The sequence below is a fragment of the Leopardus geoffroyi genome, chromosome D1, assembly GCF_018350155.1.
Source record: "Leopardus geoffroyi isolate Oge1 chromosome D1, O.geoffroyi_Oge1_pat1.0, whole genome shotgun sequence".
Classification (NCBI taxonomy): Eukaryota; Metazoa; Chordata; class Mammalia; order Carnivora; family Felidae; genus Leopardus; species Leopardus geoffroyi.
In genome coordinates, this window is record NC_059329.1 from 3,953,867 (window position 1) to 3,965,579 (window position 11,713).

At 49.7% G+C, this 11,713-nt stretch overlaps 1 protein-coding gene across 7 annotated transcripts; it reads right to left on the reverse strand.

Annotated features, from left to right (window-relative positions):
- Positions 1-2,927: 2,927 nt before the first annotated feature.
- MSANTD4 (Myb/SANT DNA binding domain containing 4 with coiled-coils) lies at positions 2,928-9,737 on the reverse strand. 7 transcript variants are annotated; one of them, XM_045482636.1, is made up of 4 exons: positions 9,623-9,705; positions 8,623-8,868; positions 5,941-6,557; positions 2,928-5,048 (listed from the first exon to the last, which is right to left on the reverse strand). In XM_045482636.1, exons 3-4 carry the CDS (start codon positions 6,400-6,402, stop codon positions 4,470-4,472), a joined length of 1,041 nt encoding a protein of 346 aa, XP_045338592.1. In that variant the 5' UTR covers positions 6,403-6,557; positions 8,623-8,868; positions 9,623-9,705; the 3' UTR covers positions 2,928-4,469. The 7 variants fall into 7 exon arrangements, with proteins under 7 accessions (XP_045338592.1, XP_045338595.1, XP_045338589.1 ...); XM_045482639.1 differs by lacking the exon at positions 8,623-8,868 and having other exon boundaries at positions 2,928-4,793; positions 4,845-5,048; positions 9,581-9,701; XM_045482633.1 differs by having other exon boundaries at positions 9,581-9,675.
- Between the last annotated feature and the right edge of the window lie 1,976 nt (positions 9,738-11,713).

The window sequence follows — 11,713 nt, forward strand, 5'->3', positions numbered from 1 at the left end:
CAGAGAGAGACAGAGCATGAACGTGGGAGGGGCAGAGAGAGAGGGAGACACAGAATCAGAAACAGGCTCCAGGCTCTGAGCCATCAGCCCAGAGCCTGACGCAGGGCTCGAACTCACGGACCGCGAGATCGTGACCTGGCTGAAGTCGGACGCTTAACCGACTGCGCCACCCAGGCGCCCACTCTTTCAGTTTTAAGTAACAGAAACTCAAACAACTTAACCCCCTCCCCCCCCCCCCCCAAAAAAAAAGGTGATAGTGGGGGTAGTGTTCTGATATTAAAGCCAGGATTTAGTGTATTGATGCCTGACTGAGGACCTGAGGCCAAGGCCCGTGAAAGGTTTTTATTAATTACGTTTCCATGCCACACCAGGCAGGGCTACAGGGGAGCTGCAGGTTTTCATTGGAGGCCCAAGGAAGAGGACAGAGCCTTCCTGGAAGCTTCTCTGGGGAAGATGTGGTAGGTCAGGTCAACAGATGAGGACAGGTAAGTCTGAGGGCAGGATCTAAGCCATATGGGCTGTCTCTAGCTGTCTGGTGCCTGGCCCTGGGTTGATTTAGGGCAGGGGAAACACTGGCTTTGGGTGTGCAAGTTTGATAAAGGGGGTGTCCGGGGGCATAGACTCGGCCTTGGTTGGTTTGCATACGAAACACATGCTCCAGGCCTGAGAATTGGCTAGTCCTGGGGGAAGCAGTCTCTCCCCAGAGAGGCTGCAAATGCCCGAGCACCGAGAATACAGAAGATTAGAAGGTCTAGTTAACATATCAAGATCTAGTTAATATAATCAAGATACACACAATCACCTTGACCTTGTGATGACTGGGTGCCAAACAGACCAATCACAGAAACTAAGAAAACACAGAACAGGGACGAATGCATTGATCTGTCAACCTGAAATTTCAGGATCCCCTCCCATAGCAGGTGAGGTTTGATCCAGGAGTTCAGATGATGTCATCAAGGACTCAAATTCACCCTCTCTTATTCAGCCTCCCCTGATAGGCTCCATACAGAGACTTCCCAAATGCACCACTCAATGCAGCAAAAATGCTTTTATGCCTGTCCAGACATCTCCACTTGATGAGGAGCTACGACGTCAGTAGGAAGTGTGAAAGCTTATCTCTTACAGAAGTCCCAACGAATACATTGGTTCTGAATGGCTTGTGTGCCTGGAACTGAAGCAACCACTGTAGCAAGAGAATGGAATATATGTATGGGCCTGAGCCCATCATACTTTATTCCTAGAGTGAGAAGTTACGTTAACCCTCCTGGGATTGTGGAGATGAGAGAGACAGCGATTTCTAGAAAAAACTCCATAAACTCAGGAAGAGGACATAGATGCTGAGCATCCCCCCCAAAAATGTCTGTTAATTAAAACTTGGCACCTTCCTGCTGCAGGTATTTCTATCCCAATCTTAAAAGAGTCCAGATAATCTTCCTTTCAGGACAGATGAGCATAGCTTTAGCACACAGTAACTTTACCCATTTGGAAATATTTAGAAAAAAATACACAGTTTTAAAAAGATGTTTATTTATTTCGAAAAAGATAGGGAGAGAGCAGGGGAGGGGCAGAGAGGGAGACAGAATCCCAAGCAGGCTCCGCTCTGTCATGACAGGGCCCGGCGTGGGGTTTGAACGCACCAGACCACGAGATCATGACCCCAGCCGAAATCCAGACTCGAACGCTTAACCGACTGAGCCCAGGCACCCCACAATTTTTAATGTGTACTTTAACAAGTAGAGTGGATAGGCAGTACCAAGTCCATTTTGGTTACACGAAGCCATACTTTTACTAAAGCAGTCTCTCCCAGCTCGGCCCATATCAGAAGTGCTAACATTTTAGCAGTACCCTTGGGATAAAGTGGAAGGTGTTTAAAGGCAGCTGTGTAACAAGTAGGGAAGAAGGAAAAATCTCTATCATCCCGTTTATTTGCAGAATCATCAAGAGCAACATTAGCTCTGGGTCAGGACACAGAAGTGCCCACACTTTAGGAACGCAGCCATCATATTTCCTACTGGAGAGAACCCACCCAATCTATCCACAGCTTGGGGAGTGATGAGAAACCCAAAGCTCTCGGGGCGCCTGGGGGGGGCTCAGCCGGTGGAACGTCCGACTTCAGCTGAGGTCATGATCCCGTGGTTTCTGGGTTCAAGTCCTGTGCCAGGTCCTGTGCTGACGGCTCGGAGCCTCCTTCAGATTCTGTGTCTCCCTCTCTCTCTGTCCCGCCCCTGCTCATGCTCCAGCTCTCAAAAACCTTAAGTAAAACAAAACACAGAAAAAACCCCAAAGCTCTTCCAGCAACACCCTGGAAGGTAAGAAGCTGCTGCGGCCTTTGTTTTTTAAGTTTCTTCCTTCCAGGAACTTAGGAGGGCTCCACCCCAAAAATAATATTGGCTATCTTCATGCTTCTAGAAAATGAAAATCTTCTGATTTTAAATATAAACACCAATATCCCTTGCATTTAAATAGCATTTTGTGGTTTACCTAACATTTTATTAAAAAAAAAAAAATGAAACTATGAAGCACAGGCAGGCAGGCCTTGGGGACATCTGACACATGAGATCGAGTCACAGGGCCTGTCACGGGACTTGTCCCCGTGTGCAGTGGCAAAGCTCACGCACGAGCTCTGCTGAACAGCCACACCTGCAAATTTCCACCCTTCCCCTCCAAGCTCATAGGGTGAAATCTTGGGTTGGTACTGCTACATCATTTGTCAGGTATTTACGTGAGTCGATGAGCACTATTTCCTTTCTTATGAAGGTAGGGATCACGTGACTTAGCTCAAACGTTGTTTTGGAGAGCAAATAAAATAATGTATGAAAAGCGGCCAGCTCGATGCTTAACAGAGGCTAGGCCCCAGGCCTGGGCTCTTGCATTCTTACAAACCTCACAGTGCTGATGATCACTGGAAATGATAAACTTCCAGACAGTTGGCATAGGCAAATTTTATTTCTACGGTAGAAGCATTTATTCCGGCTATAGAAAAATAACACTATTTCAAGGTCAAGGTAACGAAACAGAAGTATATTTTTTCCTTCTATGTCCATACTCCAATATCACATACGGTTTTAAGACATTCTTAAATTAACAGGGAACAAACACAGAATCAAGACAGGACCTGTCAACAGAAGACATGTATTAAAGCTACAGTATCAGCCTGGAATTCAGAAAAAACAAAGTGGTCTCGTGCAGTGATTCTCAGCGTTGGTGTGCGTTAGAATCAGCCACCTGGTAGGAAAAGAACCTTCAGCGGACTAAAGGCAAGTCACGTTGCGCCAGGCCTTGGTCTCACAAGAGATAGCAACTTTGCTCCTCCAGGAGGGGCGCAGACAAAACACACCACAGTACGAGACCAGACTCTTGCTCCCTATTCCTTCTCTGCGCCTCTGATTCAGGGACGGTCATGAATACTCTCAAGGATGGTACAGATCAGGTCAGACAGTGTGTGCTAAGGGCTTCCCTAGTTCATTCCCACACAGCTACTACTGTCATCACCACCACCAGCCTATACAGACCACACTCCCCCCCACCCCGCTCCCCCATAGCTGCCAGTACTCACTTAAGATAGAACCCTTGTTGATCTCAAGCCCATGGACTACTAGTACCATTTGTATATGTCGGTACCACGTTTACTAGCTTCACCCGTTCACTTACATTAAAGTTTCAGTACATGGTTCAAAAGAGAATTTTTCTATCTAAACTAAGACCACGAATTCAAAGAAAAAAGGCAACTAAGCCTTAAACCATGTCGCTTCTAAAGCATCAACACCCAGCTGAATGAACGGCTTTTCAGAGTGACCCGTTCGGCCACTCTCTGATGTTCCCTTATAGTGATGGGAGTCTCTGGTTATAGATGGAAACAAGAATAAAGGACTTGCCATCCTCATCACTGCCTCTGTTCACTATACTACACAATCACGCTACGCAGTGAAAGTTTTTGGCCATGTAAGTAACTACCCACGTAAGTATCTGCGGTTCTCATATTCTGGAACTACAACCAAAGCCAGAGAGGTGCAGAGTCAGACTAGGGGAGGGGCCGTCAGCCTCGGCAACACGGACGTTTTGTGTTGGAGAAGTCCTTTCTGGGGGGCCGTCCTGTGCACAGCAGGAGGAGGTGGGCGCTCTGGCCCCGACAGCCCAACCAAACGTCTCCGGGGTGGGGTGGGGTGGGGTCAAGATCCTCCCCAGGGAGAAGCAGGGAGCTGGAACTTCAGACATAACTGAGACTCTGCGTGCACAGATCACACAGGACACCGTGGAATTTTCCTCAGCACGTGGGCCCCTGCCCTGCCGTGTGTGTGCCGGACGGACTGCCGGAACCCACGGTCCCCACACGGACCCACCTCTGTCCTCCCGCAAACACCGACGTGACACAGGGAAAAACACAGTTCATCTTCCACCAGTGTTCTGTGGCCCGACCCAGAGGGAAAGCTCCAGTTCACAGACATCTGCTACGCGGGCAGCCAGCTCGGTCAGTGCAAGTGGCCCTCCTTCTGGATCCGAAGTCTCTCCTTCTCCACCTGTAGGCGCTCCTTCTCAATCTGCAGCTTCTCCGACTCAAATTTCAGAAACTGCAGCCTCTCCTTCTCCAGCTGCAGGCGCTCCCTCTCGAGTTTCAGCCTCTCCGTTTCCAGGTCCTGGGGCTGCGGCCCGGGCTTCTCGCCCTGGCCCAGCTCACCGTCGGGGGAGGGCGGCTTCTCGGAGCTGACCACCTGCAGCCTCAGCTTCTCCCGCTCCAGCTGCAGCCGCTCCCGCTCCAGCTGCAGCCGCTCCCGCTCCAGCTGCAGCCGCTCGGCCTCCAGGTCCAGGCGCCGCAGCCGCTCCCGCTCCAGCTGCAGCCGCTCGGCCTCCACGTCCAGGCGCCGCTTTTCCAGCTCCAGCTTCTGCTTCTCCAGGTTGACCAGCACGTGGGGCTCGTCGTAGGCGGAACGGGACGGCGTGGAGTTCAGGGTGAAGAACTCCTCGATGTGGGGGAAGTCGGGGAGTTCGCTCTCCCTCCTGGAGTCCGGGATGACGGCCGACAGCATCTCCTCCTCCTCCTCGATCTCAAACTAGAAGGACAAAGCACTTTTCAGGACGTATCTCAGCTTCGGCGGGTAATGTGTCTAAACACTGCTTTCGAGCTTTGTGCACCGGGCGAGCACAGAAAACCACTGGGGTTTTGAAAGATATTTACCAAGACTTGCCTGTTGTCACTAATACGGGTGACCCTTCAACAGCGCGGGCTGGAGCTGTGCGGGTCCACTTACACGTACATTTTCTCGCTCAGTACGGTGTGGGACTGCAAATGGATCTTCTCTTACAACTTTCTTAACTACCTTCTATAGCTTGCTTCGTGTTAAGAATACAATACATGGTACACATAACATACAGATTACGTGTTAGTTGACTCTATGTGAATGATAAGGCTTCCAGTCAACCGCAGGCTGTTAGTAGTTAATTTGGGGGAGTGAAAGCTTATACAGGGACGTTCGCTGGTGCGGAGAGCCAGCACCTTCACCCACCCACGCTGTTCAACCGGGTATGTAATTAAGAGAAGGAGGGGCGCCTGGGTGGCGCAGTCGGTTAAGCGTCCAACTTCAGCCAGGTCACGATCTCGCAGTCCGTGAGTTCGAGCCCCGCGTCAGGCTCTGGGCTGATGGCTCAGAGCCTGGAGCCTGTTTCCGATTCTGTGTCTCCCTCTCTCTCTGCCCCTCCCCCGTTCATGCTCTGTCTCTCTCTGTCCCAAAAATAAATAAACGTTGAAAAAAAAAAAAATTAAGAGAAGGATACGTGGGTTAAAAGAGAGATTCGTGACCGGAAGAGCAATGGAATGACACTGTTAGGTCAAACTGGTGAGTTGGCTTGAAAAGTGGGATCTTAACTGTGCCCGGACTATCACCATCTCCCCCATCAGAACTGAAGGAATAAAAGGAGAAAGAGGATTCCCAGGCCAGTACTTACTTCGGGACTCTGGGGGTCTCTTTCCTCCTCTTCCACTTTGACCTCAGTTAAGGATCCACCTGCATCCCTGAAATCGGCCACGTTCTGCCAGTCAAAGTTGGGATCATTTCGGAACGCAACCTTGTCGTCCATCTCTTCGGTGAGAGAGTCGTCTAGATCGGAGGTGGGGAGGGGGAACCCTGAGCCAACCAGCTTAATGTTGGCCTTCATCCTCTTTCTCTTCATCAGCGCCCGCCAGTCTAGGTACCTTCTTTTCACCTCCGTCCCCGTCCTCTGCTCGCCTTCCCCCACGGCGTTCACACACTGTGCGATCTCCTCCCACGCCATCCGCTTCATCACGTTAATCGTCGTGTTGAGCTGCTTGGAAAAAATGACTTCTTTGCGTTTTGTAATTTCTTTCAAAAGGGTCTGAGTTTCTTGAACACTGAAGTTGCTTTTTCTCTTCCTTTTCAACTGCTTCATTTTCCTTGCTTAAGTGCAGAGTTTTCACGGTCAGAGAAGGTGTGAAAAGCTGACAAAGGCTACAAAGTACACAAATCAAGAGCAGTCCCTTCTTGGCGCTTTGTCTAAATCAGAGTCTTCCGCTCATCTGGTAGCACGGGCAGGCTGGACAATGCCTAAAGAGAAAAGTAGAAAATCAGTCCGCTTGCAACTTTGCAACGTACCTCCACCCAAGAAGCTGGACACACGTCCCTGTAAATGCGGTTCAAAACCGCCCACCCTCTGCCTCTGCGGTTGTCACCCCTGTCCCTGACCGCTTGTTCTCACCTGGGCTCCCCCTAGGGCTCCTCACCACTGGCTGACGCTCTTGGCCTCCTCACTCTCCTCCACCCCCAGTTACTTTTCTGCTCCAGCCACACTGGCCTTTCCATTACCCGTTCTGTCCACCCCTCCCCCGCTTGGAGCCTCTGCACACACGGTCCCCTCGGCCTAGGACATGGATACCTGACAAAAATTATGCACTTGTTTGCACATCAGATCCTAAGTTCGGTGAACATTCTAGAACACTTGTAAATGTTAAAGGATCACATTTAATTAGCACTCTGGCCTAACATTCCTTATGTAATTTAAATTATAAAATGGGCTGGTCAAGTACTCAGCTTTCCTCTAGAGGTGACTTACGAGGTACTACATTTATAAACTAGGTTTATTTTTTTAGATTTTTTAACGTTTATTTATTATTGAGAGAGTGAGACAGAGCATGAGCGGGACAGAGAGAGGAGACACAGAACTCGAAGGAGGCTCCAGGCTGAGCTGTCAGCACAGAGCCCGACGCAGGGCTCGAACCCACCAACTGGGAAATCATGACCCGGGCCGAAATCGGACCCCCAACCGACTGAGCCACCCAGGTGCCCCACTAGGTTTATTTTTAAATATACTTGTGTATACCTTTTACAAGTTATATTTTTGCTTATATATAGAACACATATATCTTTATACGTGTCTTACGTATTTCTAATATACTTAGAAGAAAGAAGGGAAGCAAACTGTGCTTCACAATGTGCTCTACACATTAAAGTAGCCCGGATATGCTTCTCCTTAGTACCTGTGTCGCAGCACACACTTCAGAGAATTACTCCAGTGAAAACTGGGCTTTTTTGCCTTCCTGTACCACTGCTGTAGCACTAGGATTGTCTGGGAGAAGGATCGAGAAGGATCTAGGAGGATCTAGGAAGGTCTGGAGCCCACTGGCTCCAAAGGCTGTTATCTTCAATACCTAACACTGTGCCTAACAAACAGGAGGTACAAATACAACTTAAAATAAGGTGATGAGGGAATGGGAGAGGTCAGAAAGTGAGAGACAATAACTCAAGGAAGCTAAGCTACCAAAGCTGACACACTTCCATGGGCAAAGCATATGTTTAAAAGGAAAAGGCAGCCCAAGTCAGTATAGGCAAGAAGCAGTTCGTAAAATTACGTGAAACCTTTAGATAAACTACCCACCCTTTCACTATGCCGAAAAACGTAAAAACATCACAAGTTCTACGAAACTGTGAAAAAGAAAATTTTAAGCAAAAATGCTATTTTGCTACCATAGTCTGTATGGATCAATAATGAGTAGGTTATCAAAGACACATTTTTAATATGGAATCAGCAGGTTAGAGGTCTTTAAAAATAGAACAGCTAAAATAATACCAAATTCCGTATCATATTAAATACAGTGTATTGATAGGACTTTTTGTTTGCAAAAGATATAGAAGGTTTCAGGGCATTTAAATAACTTCTTCAACCCTTTAAAAAATGCTATCATGTGTTTTAAGGGAAAAGCATGGTAAAAAACACAAATATCCATCAAAAGATTAGATGAATAAACCATACCACAGCTACATAATGGGATATATGCAATAAAAGCTATGTAAGAGTATGAATATGATTTAGCACAACATTATTCCTGTGTAAATGTATCTTAGATCTCCAGGCGGTTACGGCTTGTGTGAAAACTTATGACACCTGATTGATGTAATAAAGTACCAAAATCAACTGAAATTTGCACCTGAGTTGAAATGTGGGCACTACCTTTGCATGGCTAAAAGCTAAGCTATGTTTCCAGGAAGTCTTTTTTTTCTCTCTTGTTTTCTTTCCACTTTGATTCCTCTATAACACAGCTTGGATTTCTATCCTCCATTACCCAATAATGTACTCAAATATTTATTGAGCTCCTACTACGTGCCAGGCACATACTCTTGGTGCTGGGGATAGAGAACTGCTTCCTAAAACGTGCAAAGATGCCATCCAGGTGTCCAGCACTCTCCTTTTCATACTGGTTGTGTTCCCTATCTTTGCAGAAGGCAATTCGGTGGTTGCAACCTCCAAAGATTCGCAGCTCTTGCAAGGCCTGACCCAGAGAATGGCCGTCTTCCTCAAGTCCCGGTGGACAGCCACTCCTCACTGGCTGCAAAGAGGTGCAGCAGTTCGCTTATGTCATTCCTGTGAGAATGATGTACCACCAAAGGCATATTAAAACGGCATTTTTTTTTTTTTTTTTTAAGGAATAACACTTAAGAATGAAGTTCCTAAACACTGCGCGAGAAGGCAAAATTAAGAGCTGTGAGGAGGACATTCAGGCACTCAATTGTGGGCACAAACTTTTTTTTTTTTTTTTTTTTTTTTTGGTAAATTCGTTAGGTGGTTCAAGAAAAAAAAAGGCATCACAAACTATAGAAACTTCCCCAAGTCCTCCACCCCCCTTCCCCGCGCCTTCTAGGAAATTCGCTTCCCGGCCAAGCAGGAGGATGCTCTTGTCTCAAAGTTGTGATAGGTGGACACCTGCGGGTCACTTCAGGGCCGCCTGTCCTCCGAGCAGGTAAACGTGTCTCCCCGTCCCCGCCGCGCTCTCGGGGGGCCGCCCGCTCACAGCCGCGAGGAGGACTCCGGGCGGGCGGGGGACGGCTGCACTCCCGGGAGGCCACCCGGGGGAGGTGGCCGGGCCCCGCCACCGCACCTATGGGCAGCCTGGGCGGAGGTCAGAGCCCCGATGAGGGGCGCGGACGGGGGCTGATACAGCCCTTCCACCCGCCCCGCGCGGACTCGTGGTCCTCGCGGCGCCGTGGTCCCGCTACGACGCACCCCCAGGGCCAAAGCCAGCAGCGCAGGGACGGCCACCTGCCTGCGGGACCCTCCCCGCCTCTAGGGCACCCACCGTCCGCGGCGCTGCCGGCTCATCCAGGACAGAACCGCTCACCTGCGACCCCGACCGCACCTCCACCCGATCGCCTCTTACGGGGCTGGGGCGGGGGGGTGGGGAGATGCCTCCCTGATTCCCCGCCCACCAACCTCGCCCGCCTCAAGTCTCCACCCATTGGATTATATGGCTGCCACTCATGCGAGGCGTCTCATCCATTGGTCAAGAGGGTATTGCCTTTCTGGCCGACGGCCCGCCCCAGGTCTGGCCTCACAATGGGAATCGAGTCCCCAACCGGTTCCGGGTTAGTGCTCTGGGGTTCCGCACTCTTGTGATTCGTGGCCTCCCGCTCTGTGCTCGGGCGTTGGCGCGAAGCTCTGTCAGTCAAGTGCGCTCTAGAAGCGGATTGGTTCCTCGCGATCAGCCCGTGGCGCTTTTCCTTCTGATTGGGGCCCTGGCCGCCCCGCCTCCAAACGCTCCCTCTGTCCTTGACCCTCACCTGCTAAAAGGGCAGAGGGGAAGTGAAGCCTAGGCGTGGCCCCACCTGCGTCCTAGTCCGCTCTCACCTCCCTATCGAGTGAGGCTCAGCTTCGCCTCGGCCGCACCTCTGAGCTCTGAGGCCGCCCCTGCCACAAACCGGTGATTTCCTTACTGCCCAACCCGACTGTCACTTAGTGTCCTTGTGTCACTTGACGCCTCCAAAAACATTTGACCTGTTGACCATATCTTAGTTTTCCTGTGTGCTTTCCTCCCTCGCTGTCTACTCCTCTGTGGCCCTTGACAGTCGCGTCGTGCACCGCCACCCTCAGTCCTTAAGTCACTGATGGCTCTGGCCATGTGGTCCCTTCTTCCCACTGTGGCCGGGGCGGTGGGTGTGCAGTTGCTGGGTGCGGCCTCAGTCCTGGCAGATAGTGCGGAGCTTTTCCAAGGGTTTCTTGGTCTTCCATCAATATCCCTGCACAACCTCCCCGCCCCAACCGGGTTGTCTGTTTCTAGCTGCGATGGTGGTTGGGACATTGTGTTGCACTGCATCCGCCTGTAATTTCCGCTCCCTGCTCTTCCCTGCCAGACTCGCGGCTCGGTTCACGAGTTATTTCTAAAGGAAGCCTTCTCTCCGTTCACCGGCTTCTCCCTCCGAGTTGTCTCTGTGATGGAGGTTTCCCCGGTTAAAGGATGCTCAGCTACATCTGTAATTCAGGTGAATGACAAGGGTCAGCCTAAGTGTGGTCCAAGGCACCACCTGGCATGCTATTAAATCCTACTCCAATCCTTCACCTTGGGAGGGGGGTACCCTCCATCTGTCAGCTGTTCTGACCTGTTCCATGTGGGTGGTCTTTCTTATTCACTGTTGTACTTTGTCTGCCCAGCACAGTGCCTAGAATATAAGGCACTCAAAAGAGATTTGGTGAGTAAAGGATGGAATATTCCGGATGAACGGTGGATGCTTGCTGGATGTTCCTGGAGGAACTCCAGTCCGCAAAATAGGAAGTGCTTGTGGAATAGGGTCTTTGAAAGGTGATGATGGGTTTAATCTTCCAGATTGCACTTAAGAGTTCGTGTGAGAAGCCTGCCTATACTTTTGCCTAATTAAAACAAACAGGTGTTGTGGGTTTTTTTTTTTTTTTTTTATATGAGAACTTGGATTTTTTAATTTTGGATTTTGTTTGTGGTGGATGTTTCTGAGGTGGGAAGGTAAGACAGCACTCCATCCCAATTATAACCAGACGCTTTCTCTCTGTTCCCTTTCAGAGAATGTCCGCGTGTTGAATCCATTCTATTTACTTCAGTAGCAGAGATCACACCTGGAATGTGTCCGTAAGTACTAAGAACCTTCTGCTTTCATAGGAACTCTTTCACGTTCCTGCGACGAAACCTCCGTCTCAGGCTGAGTGCAACACCTGTCCTAGACACCCTCGCTATTTTTCTCCACTGTAACTTGCGTGAGTGCAAGTGGGCCAACAAGGGAGAGACGGAGGGTCATCCCAAATGCCTAATGTCATGACCCCATTCTGAACCTGATAGTCTGTTTACTGATTTGATTTTTGCTAATATTAACTTCAGCCTAGAGATCTGATGCCAGGTTCTTACACACTTATTCTAGAACTGAGCCGCCCAGCTGTGGTAGCCACTAGCCAGAGAGCGCCTGGCTAG